Below are 22454 nucleotides of genomic sequence, written 5' to 3'. Positions count from 1 at the left end.
CATTTTTCATTCCCACTCATACTGTACTGTTACACAGCAAAAGTTGTGGTTCATTTGGGAATGCAACATGAATACGCTGATACTGAACATAGTAGGGATAGTTTAAATTTAAACTCACTGCCTTCTCCAGAAAGGGCTTAGATTTAGCCCCTTTAAGAGATCAGTGCGTAATGCGTATTTTAAGAGACGACTGTGCTGCTGAACATAATAGTACGTGGAAGTCATTTTGAGACAGCAAAGGGATTTTAAGAGTTTGTGACAGTGAAACATTATGTTTTAATTCCCTGCTGAGAGAAAAACTTTCAATTATAGAGAATGGCAGAAAAATCATGACCTAAGAGTAAATTCTCCGAATATACCAAAAGGTTTCAGTGATTTAGTGAAATGGGAAGTCTGAACAGCCTGCCCTGTTCTGTCATTACGCTGTATTATGGACAAAAATGATTTTGAAATTAGATTAAATTCAGATTAATCAAGATACTTATAAAATTTTCAGAATATTTACTTCAAGCCCTAAATATATTTGTTAAACCTAGGAGTAATATGAAGTATCTCTCTTGTGAAGCTCTGCTTCAAATATTAACTTCATTTTAACATCAATTACGGAAGCACAAACAGTACTGGCATAATAACATCACCTAACATTTCACAGATGATGTTAGTGAATATTTATTTACATAAACTAAACCAGGACCGCATGAGCCCATTAGACATATGCATGCTGACTCTGAAAGGCAGATTTGGTTTCAGGGTGGTTCTTCCTCCTTCTCACAGCATCACTACGGATTTTTAAATATTCCAAATTAGCGTTTCCTGTGTCCTTCTTGTAACGAGGCCAAACAGGTTGTAAATACACAGAAAAGCCTTTTAGACATGGTGCTTTTACACACAACTAAATTCTTGGCATCAAATGAAACACAGAACCTGAAAGGACTTCTTGCAGAGGCTTTGTCTAAACCAGTTAACAGGCCGTAAGTATTTTGTAATCTTTCAATGTAAACTTACGAGAACAGGAGTAAGTGGAGGAAAATAATCAAAAATTGTAATAATGTTTTAATAGTAGAAAGCTAAGCAACTCTACCTCATGGAATGAGCTTATTATCTCTTGGAAAAAAATATTTTTCTATTGCAAACCCACACAGTCTAACTTAGCAATTTATTTAGAAAAAAAAACAAAAAAAAACCCCAAAAAACAGGATAGTACAGCTCCCTGTCATAGGAAAAAGCAAAGCTCATTTAAATCTTGATGTCAGCTTGAATTAATTTATTTTAGACCCACGGCAACATCCCATGACACTGCAGGTTTTTTAATTATTAGGCATAAAAGCAGCAGTCTTAATAAATCCCAATAGTAAGGATAACGGCAGAATCATTTTACTTTCTGCAGACTCTCAGAGGCAGTAACTGCTACATTTACTGAGGGCAATGTTCAGATCGGAGATGAATCTGTAGAAGCATCTGGAGACAATTATTCAGCAAGAATTAAAAGCAGAACAGACCTGTGAGATTTGCGTCTGAAAGGAGGAAGCCTTTCTGCACTGGAAACGGCACTCTGCCAGTGCAGAGGCTCTGAAGATTTGCTGCATGGGTTTTGGTACCACAGAACATTTTACTCCATCTAGGAAGACAGTGCACTAGCGAAAGCTAGTCATTTTAAATGAGGAAAGGGAAGGACATTCTACTTGTCATATATATGTCAAATAGGGAAAAAAGCCAAGCAACCAATATGTTGCTGTTCTGATGGGATTAGGAAAAGTCACATCACAGAGAAGCAATAAAGCTATTTAGCACCTGGTTCCCCACCCCAACTCTCTTTAGATTTGCCAGAATCTTCGCTACCACAGGGAAAAGATATTTTTAGCTAGAGGAAACCTTCACAAAAGCATGGTAGGGCAGTTATGCTTTCCAGCTCAGCTTAACAGAAACTTCCCACTACTGAGGAAATTCTAGCTAATACAGAGTCCCAGTTAAGAGCATTCTCTTAAGAAGCTAATTCTTTCCCACCAGATATTGGGTTGGGGTTTTTTTGCAAAACATAAAAAATGGAATTTGGGAGGTTCCATCTATACTGCTTAAATAACAATTTTCTCAGCACACAGAGCATCTCTGCAGAATGATCCAGATCTTACAAATGAAGGGCATCATTCAGTTTGCTACATGCTGATTTTATCTTCCATAGGTTATAACAATGGAAGTTGTAACATGCAGGACAAAACACTTAGGATATATGTTAGCTCACTATAACTCTACAATCCCTGCTAAAAGGAAATGACTTATAGAATCTCATTTCTCACTTACATCAAGCTCTTATTCCTGTCCCCGGTCCCCCAGATGCATCTTCTTTGTAAACTTCATCTGATGGTCCCCAGAGAAAGGACAGGAGGTGCTGCTGTTTGTATTAGTACACCCATAGCTGATTCCATGAACAGGGTTTGATATGAGTTAAGAAATCCCATCACAATGGACCAGGTTACTTGTGAAAAATCTCATTAGAAGAGAAGTTTTAGAGTTTATTATATCAGCTGTCCGATTTCAACCAAATCAGCTAGCCTCAGACACAAATTAGGATGTATGATAAACCCAATCTATGTGATAACTAGGAGAAGCACCATTTTTAGAGTTTTGTCTCACTATTAAAAAAATTATAAACCCCATGAAATCTAGAATCTAAAGACAGCTATTACGGAGGAGGTGTTTCCCTTCACTAAATACAAGGCTTTATTTTTGTTTTTGTTTTTTTTCTGATCAAGATTTCCCATCTGCTATGTTATCAACTAAGAGAATTTGCCAGAGAGCTTTCCTCAGATTTCACTTGACAATCATTTGGACAGGAAAGGCCGCTTTTCCCACAGGTGTCTCAGGTTCAGTTGCACTGCCTTGTCCATAGCAAAAACATACCACAGCAGTTAACAGCAGTAATGATCAAATTTTAAAAGTCTATGTTTTTTTCGGATCTGATGGCAGAAACCCCAGACCTGTCCCCCCACCACCCCACTGTTTCCCCATGTTATAGCGCACAGGGAAGCAAATTCTGAGACAACTTGATGCTTTTCTGATTGTGGACCTACCTGTGGGGTTACCCCATCCTCCAGCAAAACAGAGTAACTTACGCTTTTCTGCCTTGGAAAGCCCTTCTTCAAACTCATGTTCTGGCCAAGAACAGGCAGGCCGCAGAGTACACGTGGTCACACGGTAAGGCTAACAGAGTAAAATAGACTGGTGATACCCTACTTCTGATAGATGAGACGAAGCTCTGGACTGATCCTTACAGAGGATTCAGAAGCAGAAAAGCTTTAAAATGTCTCACCTAGTTAACTGGATGGCATATCTGTGGTTCCTTCTTAAGACACAGTAAGATTATCAGAGCCTGGAGCCTTCCAAAACCCTGATTTCCCATATGGAGCTTGTCACATCCATGTTTTATTCAGACACTCCAAGTCTGTATGACCTCAAGTAAAAAAAAAAAATTATACAAAGCCCACATGAACACACTTTATCAAGGTAGGGATTATGTCTCTCTCATAATGGAGCAAAAAAGGGAAAGGCAGGGTGACCTTCTCAACACCAGATGGTGAGCAAGTTATCAGTAGGAAGCAGAATCCAGGTCTGCCTCCTACTTCCCCACCTGATGAATTCTGCCACCTCCAGAGTAATAAAAATATTTACTCTCTCCATGTACTATAAAAAAAATTAACTATCTACAAGCCCTTATATATATCTGCTATGTACGACATGGAGAGACATGAAGGATCCATGTATTAATTTTCTACTTTTAGATATACGCTAAAGCTATGTTTTGATTTGAAGTTCTTCTACCCTTCATAAGCCATCCAAAGACATTTGAAATGCACAGAATCAGCATCAGCAATCACCCAGGAAAATGGAAGTGTCCAAATAATTTTGGAAGCCAAGATGATGCCTTTATAACCTAAACAAAAAGTGTGCAAATATCAGACAGCTCACGAGATTCAGCACAATTCAGAAGCCATTGCCTGGCTTTGTCAATCAGATTGCATACATACACTTTCTACTTTAAAAATTAATTCTGACAACTAACACTTTTCAGCTTAAGTAATGCTGGGCAGCAACTTTCATTGTGGTACATAAAAGGATATAAGGATGTACAGTGTATTTATGTGCCTTTTAAAAAACAGAGCAGTATATTTGAACTGAGAGAAGCAGAAACTTTATGTGACAAGAGTTAACAAAGCCCACATAAAGGCCAAACCGCATACTGGAAGGCACCCAGCGAGAGAGTTTAGAAGTGGTGCTGATCTCTATTTGCGTTCTGGTAGCACCCATCAGCTCTACCAGAGATTTGGGCAGCATTTAGAGGTGGTCCTTCCCTTAGAACCTCTACACTGAAACATAAAGGAATTGCCATCATTATCTATTATATTTCACCAAAAAGGAACTGGGGCATGCAAAGTTTAACACAGCTGCCCTTAGACGGAGATTATCTGAAGTAAAGCTGGGAGCTAAGTCCTGACTTTCAGAATTTTGAGGCAGTAATTTCCTCACACAACTCTCTAACACTAACCGGTGCATCTGAGCAATTGCAGCTGTGGGATGGACACTGCCAAACTCAGTGCAAGCCTTCAAGAGTTGACATATATGCTCATTTAACACAATGCTCAGTACCCCTTTCAAAGTCAGCAGATTTAAATAAAGCACTCAAAAGAGCCTGCAGGGCTGGAGTCCTGGCTATCTCAGATCAAAGAGGATTTATGTCCTGAAATGCCTTCCTTAACTTTTTTCACATCCAGATTACTCTAGAAGCTATTACTGTAGCTAGTCCATGCTGATCACCTGAGAAGTTTATTTGGCATCCATTAATCCTACTATCAAAAGTGAGCTGTCACTAAAAACAAGTATCACAAAAGTGATATTACCACCACAGTGAGCTCAATAAAGTGAATGGTTTTGAATTTACCTCTGCATTTTTCTCAGGCTCTTAATTGCAAAGAAAAAAACATGAAAAAAATTTGAGTGTTCAACTTTTAGGTATCTACAGTCACCTAAATTGCGCAGGATGTATGGCCAGGGGAAAGCTCTGGGGGTCAAACCGCTGCCCACAACCACCTCGTGGGAGGATTCAGGGAAGGAAGTGCCAGACTCTCCTCAGAGGTGCCCAGGGAGCAACAAGAAGCTGTGGATGCAAGCGAGGACATGGGAAATCCTGATTAGACACATGGAAACACTTTTTCACCACAAAGGTGGTGAAACACTGGGACAGGGGCCCCTTCAAAACTCAACTGGAAAAGCCCCGAGTAACCCGCTCCTCCTGGTGCTGCTTGGAGAAGGGGACCAGGTTGGAGACCTCCAGGGGTCCCTTCCAGCATGAATTATTCTGTGACCTCGCTGCCAGAGACCATCCCAAGGAGCAGGCGTACATGCAAGTGTAGCTGCATCCCATACCTGCTAACAAGCTGGTTCAGCTTCCAGCAGTGCTGCCTTTGCCAGCCCTCGGACCTCCCTTATCACCAGGGAGGTGCCCGCTGCCCTGGGGGAGCCCCAGCTGCTACAGCCCCGGGGAGCAGGTGGCTGGCACAGCACCCTGACACGTGAGGAGGAATAAGTCATGTAGTTTTTCTGGCTGACTGTCCTATTTATTTATTTTTTTTTTTTAAATCTATTCATGCAATAGGCATATTGTAAAGTCATAGCCAGCTAGCTATGGAGCTGGAGGTCTGGTTTTGCTAGGACTAATTATAGTAAGCACTGGAATACCGTAGCGTATGGCACGTGTGAGGCAGGTATCTGTCAAACAACCTGCAAATTATATACTGGAAGTGTTGTTCAAGGTCCTGAACGTTACCCTCCAGTGTTACTAATCCTTTATGCAGATATGTGCTGTTTAATTGCCAGTTGGGAATTACGATGACACATTACATGACTAATTTTTCAAACTATAATCATGCTATTCCCCCCACCCTCCTCCTCCTCCTTTTTCTGTCAATCTCCTTTCACTCTATTTTGTTGCTGTTTCTCTTGCCAGAACCACCTTCTTTGGTAGCACGCGGAAAACTTTGAAAGTGGATAATATGGTATTTTAATGTACTGCACAGAATGGACTCAGAGAACTACACTTTCGCAGGTCTCAAAACCAACCCTTGCTACGCAAACTCTTTGTAATACTGCTTCGAAAGCTGGTGTTTCCCAAGAATATTCAATCTCTAATTATAATTTCCCTGATGAGAAAAATAACCACTATTGCCACGCTATGTTTAGAAGTAACAGACACTTGTTAAGTATGTTTTCTGTGTGAGTGGTCCAGTTTCTATACTCAGAGAAACAGTTTCAGGGAGCAACAATCATACAGACACGTTCTAAAATATTAACCTCAAATTCCCTTACATCCAATAGCCCTTTGATCCTAGAAGCAAAACACAGGAAGGCATTTATAAGGGGGCTTATAAAAAAGATGGCGGCAAACTTTTTAGCAGGGCCTGTTGCGACAGGACAAGGGGGAATGGCTTTAAACTAAAGGGGGGTAGATATAGGCTAGATATAAGGAAGAAATTTTTTACGCTGAGGATGGTGAAACACTGGCACAGGTTGCCCAGAGACGTGGTGGATGCCCCATCCCTGGAAACATTCAAGGTCAGGTTGGACGGGGCTCTGAGCAACCTGATCTAGTTGAAAACATCCCTGCCCACCGCAGGCGGGGTGGACTAGATGACCTTTAAAGGTCCCTTCCAACCCAAACTATTCTATGATTCTATGATTTTGACATAGGTCACAAAGCCTACACTCAAAGGCACCAGCTGCAATGTTTGTTTTTTTAAATGTGTAATAGAATTACTTCCCCCCAAAAAAATTAATGGCTCAGGATTTCTGAAGCACAGGAGATAGAGGCATTCAAAATGTAGTTCATAGTGGGCACTTCTTCACAGTAAAACACTCTACAGTTTTTTTTCCCCCTCAGGAGAATTTCCAAAAGCATTTTTGATCAGAAATATGCACTGCCATCACAGACAGAGGTCTGGCTACTGGTGAGTTTGCAGGATTGGGGAAACAAGTCAAATTTCTTCCTTGCCTCTAACAGCTATTAATTCACTTCTTATCTTGCCTGAGACCAAAAGTGCTTTTAACAATTGCAACTATCTGAGATACGGAGAATCTAAGAAGTCCCCTAGGTTACGAAGCCCTGCAAACACGTCAGTGAGACAAAATTACAACTGTGACTACTGACGCAATTTCTACCATCCTTTACACTGATGTCCTCTATCGCACAAGCATTCATTCAAGTTTCCATACTCCAGGCACTATTCAAGCCACTACACTGACCAGCCAGGAAAAAACATGAATACAAAGCAAATCTGTCATCAGCAAATCGAAGACAATGTGAACCATGATGTGTTTGTTGCCCTATTAACCTCACATACAACCTCAGAGTGTGACAGATGATGGAAAATAATATTTCTTAATTAAATGAACAAACTCTTTCATTCACCATGAATTATCTCTTGGGAGCTTCATGAAAAGAGAAGGAAGGCTCTCTCAAGCTGAGGCCCAGAGAAGTACCCCTCAGTCTTCATATCAATGGACAGAAACACAGATGAAACCTAAAAGAACCAATATCAACATCTGACTCCCACATATTGCCAAGAGACATCACTCACCGAATTACAACAAGCAGCTTTACAGCACATTAAATTTCAAATCAAAATGATCAGGGCAAGCAGTATTACAAATCCAGCAGCAAAGGCCACCTCATTATCTTACAAAGATTGCTTCCCCAAAGTGAAAGTGTTCAGCCGAGGAAGCAAGACCACTTGGTCACAGAACAGCCCCTGAACAACGGGAGCAACAAAACCACTTCAGAAAAGCATTAGCAACTCCCTGTTGGCATCCAACAATCGAGACACAAAAGTCAAATCATAAAACAATACCATGGTCATTCCTAGAAACATATAGGAGTTTTAAATATTTTGGGGGGCTATGGGAAGAACAAAAGACTATTTGGTATGATTCTGAGGAAAGATTTCAACTTCAGCTCCCACGTTGCAGGCAACTGAATTGTGATCTCTCACAGGCTCCTTCTCAGAATTTCCATGTTGGGTCTCATCATTTTCCAGTCAAAGCAAGTATGTGCTTGTAAAGAATTTCCATTTTTACTACAGCAGCTTTCTGATGAAAACATTTTATCAAAGTAATTCCCAAGCACACTATAACTCCAATACTAATCTGAAAATGAACAGGAAGCTTTATTTTGCTATGATCAAACAGTATTTTCAAATAGTTCACAACTTCTGCAATCAAAAGTGTTTTGGTTTTAGGCAGCTTCTAGTTTTTATTTAGGCACTATGTCAAAATTCAATCTTCATTTCTGAAGCTGTTTCTGCAAAAAAAGATACAACAACCTGAAATGAATGGAGATGCAAACTCAAAGACAGCTTTAGGTCACAGATGGTTTTCCCCCTATGTTAACATGATTTTATTTGTGAATACAAAATAAATACGAGAGTTGCCTATTAGCTCCTGAGCTAAAATGAACAAGATGTTTGCCTGGACAGCTATAGCAAAAGATGCAGGTGTGATGGGAAAGTGCATGAAACATACTTCCAGTACAGGTAACTGGCAGGCATTACCACTTATTTCATGATCCACAAGTGTAGGGTCATATTTTGAAAGCTGAGGGGGTGGAAGATGCAAGAAGCGTAATTAACTCTCTAGTCAGACTCCAGCAGTGCTTATCTGGAGTAAGGCTTCACAAAAACCTAGGTGCAGAAAAGATATGCTACTACAAAAAAGTACAAGAAAGCCATATACTTAATTCTGCATACAAATTTAGAAAACCTTGTCTTTGGCAGAAAGACAGGGCAATTGCTTTTTCCACCTTCCTTTTCCCCCCAAGTCACAGAAGCAGGATGAGTTACTGCCTGATGAAATACGTAAATGTATGATCTCATAGATTCTTATTGAAGATACTAAGCAGTAAGTGCTTCACTATCTATTTCATGTGAGAGGTGGGTCTGAAAAAGAGGAGCATAGACGGACTTATTTATTGATATGGTTAAGCTTTTTAAAAAGTGACAAATTAAATTCTCACTTTAACTTCTTCGGTAACACAAGAACCTTTTAAGAGAGTACTATTCCTGATTGCAAAGTGCATTAGCTAGAGGAAAGACACATTTGTTATTGCCATTCACAGCTAGTGGCTACAAGTCTGGAGGATTTCCAATTTTATCACCAAGAAAAAAAAAAACCTGTGCTAACCACAGCATTTATAATGCTTCTAAGGATACCCACACATAATTGGGCAGTTGTTCACGGTTAACAGGATAAATCTTTTGGAGGAAAAAAGCACTGATGAGGCACAGAGCGTCTTTGATCCATAGGAAGTGGGATAAAAATAATACGATTTGGCAAAAAAATCTGAATTACTTGTGGACTGTAGAAATAAGTCTTTATCTACAGCTTATAATGACAGAGGGGCATACAATACAGATATAAATAGTCTTCTCTCCTTGTGAGGAGCGTATGGGAGCAAAAACTTTGTGGTGCTTAGCAGTTATGCTCCACTCCTAAGGTAAGAAAAGACTCTTCCTTCACCACACAGACCTCCCCGCTTGATGCGCAGTTCCTCAAATTCACAGCGGGCCCCACCAAACATTATGAACTGAGCACCTTCAAGGTCAGACTTCCCAATTAGAAAAAGCAAAGAGTATGCACACCGCATGTCCCTTCGGGACTGGCAGAGAACAGGCCAGAAGCTGAGTTCACTCTTGGAGGTGGCAATGTCAGTGTCAGCTGGAGCAAGTGACTGATTTCTGTACTTCATCAAAGCTTGACGGTTGCACAAATACAGCAGGAGAAAACCTGAAGACTCAAGAAATGCTGAAACAAACGTATATCAAGCCAATTAGCAATCTTTCATTATTGATAATTAAAAAATGTTCAATGGTATGTCTATGTGAAAGTGCACTCTGCTCTGTTTAAAGGCTACCTCAAGAGTGTTGACCACAGCATGACTTTTTGCTTTATTACATGCATTTTATGATGGGAAAAAGATAACAGGGCACAATAAGACATAACAAGTGAAATATGATTTTCCCTCTTAAAAAATAATTCACCATAGTTGCCATTTAATAGAGACCAGAAAAAGAAATTCTAATGCACAAAGATACTCTTGACTTGACCCAAAAATCGAACATCTAATCTAGATAAGAAATTGTGAAAAACTCTGCTTACACAAGTTTTTTCTATTCAAAATAAAAATCAGCAGATTTAGTTTTAAAATTTCACTTTTTTCCAAGGGGTTTTTCACGGGTACTAGTTCAATGTTGTTTAAAATAAAAAAGTTTAACAGCTTTTTCAGATTAACATGTTTTGAAAAACGTTTTCCAAACAACATTATGCTAAGAGGATTTTAGAAACCCAACCCAGAAGGGAAAAACATGAATCAGAAATCAGCCTCTGTCAGGCAAGTAAACATCCAGTGGTCCTGAAGAGGACAAGGAAAGGCTGATGCTTGCCGGAGCTGAGGGATGTCCCAGAACGTTCCAAGGCCAGCAGATCATCCAACGCTGCCGCATGAGCTTGGGAGGAGAGTGGTGGCTGAAATGCCTGTGCAGCAAACATCTCCTCCTGAATGTTACAGATCAGCCTGACTGAGAAGCTCCTGCTCTGAAGCACAGGGTCTTGCATTTCAGCTAACGTTAACACAGAACAGAGCCAAAATGCTCTCTCTCCTCAGAAACCCAAAAAGAACTACCTCGTGTCCTGCAGGGGATCAGAGAAACATTGTAAGGGTCACCCAAAAGCAGGCAGCAGCACCAGCTGGAGAGAAAAAGAGGACCAAACATGGGATAATCAGAGGGGTTTATTAGACTCCAAAACTGCCCAGACATGTTGAGTTTATTATAATCATCAGTCCTAACGCTTGCCTCAGTTTACTCATAAGTCTTCTGTAGGAGAGGCGTTATCAGAAAGACAAACCTCATCCTCTCTGTCAACCAAGAAAACTCCATCACAACACATAGGAATGATCACCCTACTTAGACTGTATAGGTCCAGGAACAACTTTCTCAACTTGCAAGCATGTGAAAACATCAAATCATTGGCAAGGCAGTATGAAAGGAAAGAATCACTTTCTTCTCCAGGAAAAAAGACAGCAGATTAAACATCTGATACATTTTAAAAATAAGAATAGTAATACTACTGATACCAAGAATTAGTTGGAGTGGACTTGCTTTAGGCAGAATCACCGCATTAATAAGGGATGCATAAATTTGACATCATACTGGAAAATGAAGAGAGGTACAAGCATTATTGAGTCGACCACCCAGGAGTCAGAATGACAGACTGGTTTTTGACATGACATAGCTTTTTTTTTCCTCATTCTTTGAGGAAAATCTTGGCTTGCAATCCTTTACTACTTCACATCTTTGTAAATTTGAGCCCTCTAATTAGATATTGCCATCTCTTGTTCTCCCTTGTTCGACCACTACGAACCTTACATCTTTCCTGACTGCCACCAACCCAGTGTAGGGGCTGTCATGGCCCACAGCCCTCCAAGTCTGCTTCTTCAACAGCAGTCAGTGCCAGGGTGCAGAGCACATGAAATCCCAGTTACAGAACTGATGCAAGGGAAATTCTTCCCTAAACTCTGCCTGATACTTAAGATTTTGTATTTCAGCTACTGTAAGGGGTGATATTCTCACTTGCCACTTAAGTGCCCGCACTTGAAGAATCCTGTGTATTTTTTTATTAGCTTTCAGTTTGACACCTTCACTGAAAGTCCATCAGCTTTTGCAAAATTGAAAGGCTAAATAAGTCCGATCCATAATTTGTATGCTGCTTATTATGTGGAAAAACTGTGTACATCCTTTCATATTCCCCTCCTCCCAGTTCAGCAGTCCCAATATTTTTGCACACTATTTACATAATATTTATTTCTACTAGGGAAAATGTTTGGTAACTTCTCTTACTATGACTTGCCGAAGGTAGGCGGGGCCAAACACAGGCAAACATTTCTTTATTAACATTGAAAATAAAGCTGTGATATTCTATCCTCATTCATTCTCTACAAGAATCCAAGCACTTACTTTTCTGTGCTACTGCAACACATGAAGCAAAGGTTTTAACCATGCTGACTGCAGCAAAACTTCTATAATAACAGTACATTAATAATACTTAGTACTCTACAGCCATAGCATTTAACTTTTCAACCACTGACCTCCAAGAGCTCAGCATCATTACATCCATTCTGCACGTGGGGAAACCTGAGATATGGAAACTTCCCCAAGGTCACTTGCCAATCATGTGAACAGCTAAAACTGGAATCCAGAGCTCCTAAAACACTCATTAGTCCTCCAGACACTCAGCCACACACTCACTTCCAAGGCTACTCAAAGCTAGAAAAGATCGCCTAATTAGCACTTGTATTTAGCCGTTTTAATAGACCTCTCTTTCCTGCTCTTCTCTTCAATTCCATTTTTAGATACTTTTCTTAAAGCTGAGTGCAGCATTGCAGTCTGCTATGTGTTATGCAAGTACAGCTTTATTCTGTCTAGCAGAACCAGAATTCTTCACAGTGCATACTTCAGAAATAATTAAGACAGATCAGAATAGCAAAAAATCCAGCAGAGATCAACCTGCCAAAGCAAACAGTTTGCACATTTCTCTCTCTCCTCCTCTAGCTAGGGAACAACTATAAACCAAAGACTGTTCCTGGCTCTTGTGCAAAATCCAAGCTATTGCCCTTGCTCTTTGTGGGTACTGTAAGCAAAAGGATATGGTGTCTGTGATCCACTGTAACGCTTAAGCATGGTAAGGAGATGGAGATCAAGAGACAGGATATAAACCAGAGAGAGAATGGTGGGAGAAGGAGGAGGAAGAAAATTGGAATAGAGCAGCAGGCATTTTTGGAAGGAATTGCATCAATTTCTACAAGTACATACAGCTGAGGAAAATAATTTTCACTGCTATTTACTTATTTAAAACTAGTAAATCCTTTAAGTACAATATGAATGGGATCATTCAGAGGACTTTTAAAAAAGCAGAACAAGACCCATATGGGTCCAGAGAAGACAACATGCACAAGGCAGAGCTAAAACTTTATCTTTTTCTGCTATGCCACACAGCAAGTGAATGTTCCTATCCAATTCTATCTCAGAAGGAAAATGCATTTCCTGGCATTTACATGACAAAGTCACAGCTTCCAAGTTCTGTAGAAGTTCTCTCTAATGTCAGACAAGAACCTCAGACAGCAGAAATACACAACTCTCACAAAGGTATACACAAAGCTCCAAGCTGTGGTTGAGGCAGACTATCTAAAAGATATTTCAGCTTCCTTTTACCAGATGGTTTAGCCTGCTTGAAAGCAAAACAAGATTGCTAAGCAGCATTATACCTTCATTAGCTTTCCACAACTAAGTCCTGAAACCAACTGTTTTGTTACAGCCGAATGCATCAACAAATACAAGGTTTAGTTATTTACTAGGAGTACTTCATTTTCTCAAGTACCCATCCCAAGGTTTTGCCAAATTTTGGCGGTTTTTTTTTTCCCTGTAGAGACTGTGAAGAGTTTTACACTAAAACTTACATCAGCTAAGCAGAAGGGATGTATCCTTTGGCAGGCTAAAATCACATCTACTATCAACTTTACCATGTTTCCACAAAAATACACTCCATTCTGCTGACATTAAAGCACATTACAGTGAATGGGCCTTCCAAACAAAACCATCTGAAATATAAAGATTTTATTTAGGACTGTTCCTGGGGCTGGCAAAGTTCCAGTCTCTTTGAAAGGTGCTCCATCTGCCCACTGAGCCTAGATTTTTATTTTCTGTTGCAATTTTCATGTTATCATAAGCATTGCTCTATTTTTACATTAGCATTAATCCCAATACATGCTAGTCAGAGACAAACATACAGGGCACTGCAGGTAGCCTAGACCTTAATAAATTTTCCTCAAGTCTCACTGTAATGTACATTTAAAAAAAATCTAATGCATTAATCTAATTCTAATTATTTTTCAAGTTCCAGTAAGACAATTACGTTTGCTACTGATGCAAACTGTTAGTGTCTAGTTAGAACCCTATCTTTCAACTGGGCACCTCAATAAACTCAAAAGAAAATGTAAAGAACATTCAAAAATAACTCTGGATTGAGACTCTATGAAGATAAATGATATTCTCTTGCTTTCTATTTTTTAAAGCAGCAGTCAAATTAGGAGTACAAAAGCCTAAAACAAAGAGCAGTTCTCTCAAGCATTCAAATAAATCTGTGCTGCAAACCAGTGTGACAACTTTGGGGACCCGTTTTGAACACTACTTTGACTGCATGAAGTCTGAGTGTATGCAGCAGCATGGCTGTGTTTTTCATTAGTTAACATCATTAAGGAGAAAAGGAGCAGTGCCCAGGTCTCTGTTTCTTAATAACTGTCATTGGCAAAGGACCATCAACAACAAAGCAGCTCTTATGAAGCAGAATAACGACTTCCTGCAGACCAGGTGATGCCCCCTTACTCACAGCCTGGCTCAAGGGAGCTAAGCAAGAGGCTGCTAGGTGATGAACTCTCATCATCTGATCGAGGGTTCTGAGGCCAAGTGAGAGAATCACACAGCAGATGGATGTGAAGGCATGAAAGGATTAGGTGTCCATGCTCCTACTCACAACGGAGACAAAGACCTTTTGATATGCAGATGGTGAGACCAGAAGAAGGGAAGGAAGATCGCGGGGGGATTCACGCAGGATAGTCATGAAAAGCTGAGGTGAACGCCAGATGTTTGTGTGCCTTATTTTGGATAGGTCTGTATATACACCCATCCTACAGTCCAGAAGTAAAATGTGATTGGTTTAGAAAACCTGCAAAAATATGCATTTTAATGGCTTACTCTGATTTTTTTTAGTACAAGTGTTAAACTGGAAAGCAGAGTATCACTAGCAGAGTGTTCTGGGATATGGCTCCTTGGGGGTTGGAAAAGAAAAGTGGTCTCAAACAAATGGAAAGCATGCCCTATTTCTAATAAATGAGCAAAGAACCCCCCTGTCTGGCACCAAAAGCGTTAATCCAGAGGGCAAAGAAACTGTGCCTCAAATCTATTTAGTCAAGAGGACTTAAGAGGTACAGACCTCAGCAAGTTGCCAAAACACATTGTCTTCTGGGTATCTAACGAGGAGACATTGTACAAAGCTTTGTAAGAAATGGAAATGCACTATAGAGAAATTGAAAAGTTGAAATTAATAATATAGATTTTTATCAAAACATACTTAGAAATTAAGAAGATACATATATGAGCAGAAAAAAACCTAGAAAGTTAATAACGGCATCGAGAGATAAATCTAAACCAAAATGCATTAGGAGAATGTGTGCTAAATCTGGAAAATTGGGAAACTGAAGGAAGGTTCTCCAGTTCCTCATAAGATCTATACAGCCATTGCTGTTAAGACACTTCAGAGCATTGAGATTCTGTACTGAGCTGAATCTTGTAACTTTTAAAAGATGCATTGTAACACGAGATATGCTTTAAAGGAGTTGAAACAGCAAAATTGTCATTGGCTTATTGATGAGTTTACTGCTTTTGGAAGAAGCACAGACTAACTTTTTGGCCCAATTTTCTACAAACGTTCTATGCTTCAAACGCTGACCTGTGTATTTTCTCTCTGTTATATGTTAATGTAGATCTCTGTCTTGGAAGATTGAAACCAACTTCCATAGAACAGGTATCTCTACTAGGGTCATGCCTTGGGAGACTAACTCAACATGACAGATTTTCTTCAGTGTCAAGATCACCTCGGTGCAAGAATCTACCAGGAGACTATTTACAACCTGCAAAAGTTCATGCCACTCTTTTGGAGGAAGATAATGGGAAATAAGGTAGTCTAAAGAAAAAGGTACAGCTCCGAGAAGGTTTTTAAATCCTCCATCGAACCCAAGTGATGTTTATGCAATGTATTGCTTTCCAAAAAATTTTAACCATCCCCAAGTCATTGGTTCTGATTCCCACATCAAACAGGAAGTTTTCAGAATTTTCACATGTGCACATAAACAAAATGTATCTTCGTAATTCACCTAGAGTCTCAAGCTCTAATGTATAAGGTGAGCCATCTTTACAAAAATTTATGCTGAGAATGCTTTATAGCCTTTTGTACAGCAAGAAACTGCTTCCGACATCAGAGAACTGGTTGACATATTCTAAATACACACTAGAAATAAAACTCAGGATTATTCGAGCACTGCTCTAAAGCAGAGCTGAAGAGCACAAACATCATTACAGGAAGTCTGAACCGTATATGTTTGTACTTCTCCAGTTCGACCAAACTCTTTCTGCACAGCAGAGAATTACAACATTAACTCTTGTGGAATTAAGCAAAAACATATGGGGAGGGGAGGAAAAAGAAGGAGAACAACCTGAAAATGCAGTCCTCTCTGAGATGTTTCTAACTCACTAGTTATTGTGCATTAAGATGCGCAGACAAGCAGCAGCTAAACAGAGAACCACCTCCACTACTTGTGCTATCTTATTAAAGGAAAAAATAAAAGACATAAGAGGAGCTGGGGAGGGGCAGGAGAGCACAGTCCATGCTCCATCTGAGGGATAAGTCACTGAGAAAGCGACAGGAACTCACAACAGACTGTGGTGTTTCCCCCTGTAAGAAATACTGACTGATAGCTAAAAACAAACAAAAAAACCCACACCACCCCCCAAAACCAAAACACCTCAGCAGGCCCTGAGGAATGCCACCCCCTGCCTCCCCCACAGGGATCTGTAAGTCGCACAGTCCAATCAATAAACCAGACCATAAAATGATTAGCAGCAGTGTTTGTTAGTTAATTTATTCACTGAAAAATAACTCAAGCTGTATCTCAGGTCTCATAAATAAAGAAAATGTTTATAACTGAGTTACAGGTGGGTGACTTTGAGGGCTGCACAGGACTGTGGGAAAAGCACTGACTTGAAGGGTCAGAAATAGCATTTTTGTAATACAGCTACACATTTTTCTTCTGAAATTAAATTCTTCTTAGACTTTTTTGTGGAGTCAGCAAAAACTATTTTAAGTGCAGTTCATCAGCATCCACAAACCTGTCTGTCTGTTCTGCTGCCCGTATGGGTGAACTCGGGATAAGTGGAAGAAAGAGGTGTAATATGAAACGGTCCAATGACTAAAGTAGAAACAAGCACTAGCTCCACAGCTCTCTGTGTTGCTGGAAAAGATACTCTTGTCGTTCTTCTGCTCCCTCACTGGGGGAAAGGGGGTGCATGTAGGTTTTCAAAGGTAAAAGGCAGAGAAGGAGCAGGTGCCCTGGAGAACACAACCTCCTTTGGGTTCAAAGGCTGGCATTTGGAAACACAGCACCATCTCTCTGGGATCCCTATGATTTTCAGGCCCTGTGTCAAAGGGCACACACTTCATATTATGTGAAAGCTTAAATTTCAAGTGGGTGTTAACAGGAAACAAGTGGGAGCAATGAGTCTTTGGTGAGCACAGGAATATCATACAGCATTGGAAAGGGACTCAGCTCTTGTCTTCATCCTGTGTTCTCCACTAAAGGGAAAGACGAAGGGTAAACAGCCATTTTTGTCACATTTGCTCAGCTGCTTTAGTCACTAACATTCAAAATTAAACTATGAGGAATCGAGTTATTTCATTCACCCTTCTTGTCTGAGTAAAAAGGCCCTGGTCAGTGCTACGTCACCACAGCAGGTTCCACTGCTTTTGGAACCTGGCCTGCAACGCAGACAAGAAGGACTATCACAGTCACTACCCAAGGAATGGCCCCTTTGCTGCTGTTATGTGTTTGCTTGAATTTGCTTTGTTTTTCTGGTGCTATCTTAAAGGTTGTGGCTCTGTTAGCCTTAAAAGGGTGAGATGGTAAATCCCTGATACCCTCTGCAAATAGAAGCCTGGCAGCATTTTCTTAACAGATGTTACGAATTATAACAGGTTGCACTGCTATTTTGTCTGGTTATTTGCCAAAGTAAGCCCAAAGCATCCCCACCAATAAGCTGGCATTTAGAAAAGCACTCCAAAACACAGTCACAGCTGGATGATCTATTCACCAATTTTCTTCCTTCCACTCCCCACCCACCAGTGGGATTTGCAGCAAAATGATTAACTGCCTTACCACCATCTGCGCTCAGGTTCCATTAGCAACCCAGGCATTTCAGGAGATCCCAGCCCTGTTCAAGCTAAGTCCAATTACTGCTTGCCGATTCATCAGTCCAGCTAAGCAAGCCTGGAAAGCGCAACAGGTAACCAAACACTCTCGGAACAAATTAACCTCTACAAAAAACAGGCACGTCACACCTCAGGAACAAATCAACCCCTACATAAACAGGTACTTCATGTCCTATCCTGCCAGCGTTAACCCCTGACAAATACACGGAAAAGCTCAGGTCAGGCCACAACTGCTTTACACAGGTTGCTAAACAATAGGTCCTTACCTCGCTTGCTGGCAGACACTGCAAATCCAAGCCTTCTCCTTCTTCTGGTAAGAACTGCAGCTCTTGCAGATGTTATACTTGCAGTCTTGACACTGTCGCTTGCTGTTGATAAGAAACGTGAAAGGGGAACAGCAGCGAATACAGCAATGCTCGTTAAACTTCTGCTGCTTGGAAAGGATGCTGCACTTGTTACCCTCTTCATCCAACTTCTGCTTCATTTCACTGGAACGAAAAGCAAAAGAACAAAAATATAAACAAAATTTCAATGGGAAATCTCCTCTTTGCCTTTCTCTTTCCACATCTTCACGTTATACTCTCCAAATAACTTTTGCAGGTGTGAAATAAATGTCAGAAATGCATATTCTAAATCCAGAATTGGGAAGCAAAAGCTCCTATATTCTCTGGAGTCACCCATAGCCGATCCATTTAAATTCTCTGAGTCACGAACCAGGGCAAACAATCTTCCTTCACCCAGCTCCAGCGAGACAATCCTCAGGAGAGCCAGGCCGCTGCTCCAGCTGAGCAAAGCCATAGTGCCATTTGAGAATTCAGGGCTGCTTTCAGAACACTTTACAAATCAAAAATCAGTCTATGAAAGTCAAAAGGCTCAGTGCACATTAATAAAAAATTCCACTGATCAAGTTTTGAAAACAAAAGTGCTAAGTTTGCTTTGTTCTGACCCATGGGGTCATACTATTCATAACAGCTCCAATTTGTCAAGGAAGGTTAATCACATACTTCATTTCAGAGAGATTTGAGTGTTTTACTAGTTAGGACCAATACTGAGCCAACTGTTTGTGAAAGTGTTTGCAAACCCCCTGAAGTTTTCTGTATTCCAGCAGAAAAGCTCATTTATTAAAAAAATAAAATAAATTGTGTGTGTGGTATTCAGTAATTTGTTATCTCCCATTTTACAGTGCTTTTGATATTTTACAAATTAACCAATATATTCCACAATATGAGTAATAAAAAGCATCCAGAAGGAACAGTTGTGTAAGTAGGCAAGTCTGCAAACCCATCACAGTTTCTGGCATGTACAACTAGGATATACGTTAAGAGAAAAAAAAAATAGGATTCATGAAAAACATGTTAAATAAAAGCTTATAGATCAGTGTGCATGTACATATATTCATTCTTTCCATTTCTCAGAATTAGTGGTGACTACCTTACTATTTCCAATTGCTGATAAGAACCACTTCTAAGACTAGAGTAAGACAAAAGTCTAAACAAAATTTAAAGGTACCAGAAGAGATAGGCTAAGTTGCAGGAAGACAGAATCATGACATGCTGACTTACACTTAAATTAATGCTTAAATACCTTGCTACAGGAAAAAAAGAATACACTTATTGCATACTTATTCAGGAACTCTACCAAGATCGCCTACAAACATCATTATGAACCAAGCCTGGAATGTTAAAAAAAACTCGCATTACTGGGCTTATACATCATCTTATTTGCCATTTCTGCCTCAGATTCATAACTCAAAATAAAAACAGCCTATTTTGTGAAAGTTTGACAGGTCAATTCTAAACCTCAAGTCTAAAAGGCAATTAAGGCAGTGATCTACAGCATGTAATTTTTGAACTTGCACATACATCATATTTAACTATATTCTAGATACACACCTTTTACAAATTTAAAACTTCAAAACAATGTATGTTTCTGCTGTTTGTCCCCTGTACAAAGGTTGGCTATCTTAGACCAGCTGCTCAAACCCAGGTAAATACTTTCTGGAGTTTCAAGTAAATAATCTTTCTTTACAATTTTTGTCCAGATGGCAAAACTTAATTGTTTTTCCACATTTTTACAGAACGATAAAGGTGAAAAAGGCAAGAGATCATCATGCAAGAGACGAAATGTCCGAATTATGCAAGTCAAACTGGCTTCCTCGTGTAAACTGATAGAACTATCCCACAGATTAAATGGGATGGTTAGACTATCCCCATTCCTCCCTCCTACCATGGTACCAACAGGGACAATCTTTCTAGGGGAACAGCAAAAGTAAGCTGTTCCCCACATCGCTCCTCCATCCATAGCACGCATCCTGCTCCACAGCAATGGAGTGAGACAGAGCAATGCTTCTGTACAGGAGGTCAGGCAGGAACCCCGGGTCCCAGGAGAGAAGCTGGTGAAGGTGAGGGCTATATGATACAAGGAAGATTTCTGGCACAGAGAAGAAGTGTCAGCAGCCCACGATGCTGCAGTCTTTGCTTCAGGCTGGAGACCCCAGGCAGCAGATGCTGGCCTCCTTGTAAGATGAGGACAGCCAAGGAGGAGCAGTGAAAGAAGAGATTTCTGTCCTCATGCAGCTCTGTTATCTCCCAGAATTAGTAACACTGATATTTGGTAGTATTAGCCTGCACACTCAACATTGACACGCTCAATAGCATTTTGAACCCTCATTAGGGCTCTTACGCATGATAGCAAGATAAACCACAGAAAAAAAGCCACCTATTAGACCATTACAATAATGCTCGTACAATATAAAAACAGGCAGTTTCATTCACAACAGAGCTAATAAAGCCTGATACCTAGAAAAAGCTGAGCACACACTGAAGCCTTTTCATCAGTACAGGCATTAATTACATCTCTCTCCTCTATCTGGCTGCCAACATTCATTACAGTGGTAGAACCTTGATATCATTAAGGCATCTGCCTCACTGTTAAGTAGGACTAAAATTGGCCAACGGATTCAAAAAGTCAATAGGACAGGGTTGGACAGGCTGGCAGAGAGAGAGCATGGCAGAAAAAGCCTCATTTCCACAGGAAACCAGGCAGAACAGAAAATAAAGCAATGCACGTCCCTCAATGGCTGTAACAAATTAAGGCCCTCACGTACTACCTGCCAAAAGCTATTCCAGTTTCTATCAGGAGTCAAAGGGCAAAAGGGACTGTCAACAGGACTTGTCAGCTGAAGCCAAAAGGCTACTCTTCACACTCTTTCCTTGGAAATAAAACATGGGTTTCCTATGAAGGTGAAGTGCTGCACAACACTGGTAGGCAACTGAATCTGCCTGGTTTGAGGAAAATTACATAATCAAAGGGAAAAGTAGGCTCTGGTTTACTCCCAGCAATACTGAGAAAACCTCACTTGCACATGACTTCAGCTGGATGATTACTGTAAGCAAGATGATTAATGTGAGCTCCAATCTCAATACACTGAGAAAGTTTGTAGCACTGGAATTCAGAAGGTACAAGCTGAAGTTCGAGGCATCCCGAGTTTGAAAGTCTCAGACTTTACCTTCAGGATGTTCAAATGGCTTGGTGCACGAAGATTGTAACAACGGTCTAAGGAAAGGAGCACAGTCAACAACAATGATCCTCTCATGCAGTGAAACTCGCTTCCAAAAGGACGACAGTCACCTGTGCAGGAGCTGACTTTTTCTAAGAGGCAGGTTGAACCACACGGCCATCTCAAACATTCCCCCTTTCTCCCCATGCAACACTGTTTCCCTCAACAAAACACAGATGAGGGGGATGGGACAGAGAAAAGAAGGAGAATGTGTGTGCACTCATGTGCACTTACTTCCCCCAGCATTACATTACATTCCCTCCTTGGGGAAGTATTTATAGGTATACATATAATATGTGTGCAAATAAAACAAGCTACAAAAAAGACTGCACAAAAAAAATCCCTTTTGGGGAAAGGACGGAAGAGTGGGAACCACAAATGACAGCATTTATTCATATCACTTAAGTCACAACTGATGGTGCTCCGCTATTACAGTTATGTGTAACATAGTAATAAGGATCTGTAGAGAAGAGAACTCCTGCTGTTTAAATGAATCTAAGATTGGATTTCATTTTCTTTTTCGAGTGGCTGCATTTCACTGATTGCCTATAAATACAAAAGAAGCAAAGAATACTCAACAGATACCCAACATATCTGTCACCAAGACTATTTCTGTCAAAAAACATTTTATTGAACTGTAAGTTCCAAAATATACAGATGCATATTTAGATTTTTCCAGAGGTTTGTATTAATTAATCTGCAAGAGTTTGCATAATGAATATGTAATAAGTTTCAGTCAATGTTTTGGGTGATAGACTCCTGG

General features: G+C 40.2%; 1 protein-coding gene across 1 annotated transcript in view; it reads right to left on the bottom strand.

The window, feature by feature from the left end:
• Positions 1–18620, bottom strand: part of MYRIP (myosin VIIA and Rab interacting protein) — a 124553-nt gene extending 105933 nt beyond the window's left edge. The window contains exon 1 of the mRNA XM_019474862.1: positions 18399–18620. Within this exon, the coding sequence (XP_019330407.1) occupies positions 18399–18616 (218 nt within the window). The 5' untranslated portion in view covers positions 18617–18620. The remainder of the gene's footprint in view (positions 1–18398) is intronic.
• Positions 18621–22454: the final 3834 nt, after the last annotated feature.

This window comes from Aptenodytes forsteri, unplaced genomic scaffold (genome assembly GCF_000699145.1).
Source record: "Aptenodytes forsteri isolate BGI_AS27 unplaced genomic scaffold, ASM69914v1 Scaffold426, whole genome shotgun sequence".
Lineage (NCBI taxonomy): Eukaryota > Metazoa > Chordata > Aves > Sphenisciformes > Spheniscidae > Aptenodytes > Aptenodytes forsteri.
This window is presented reverse-complemented; position numbering and strand designations above follow the sequence as displayed.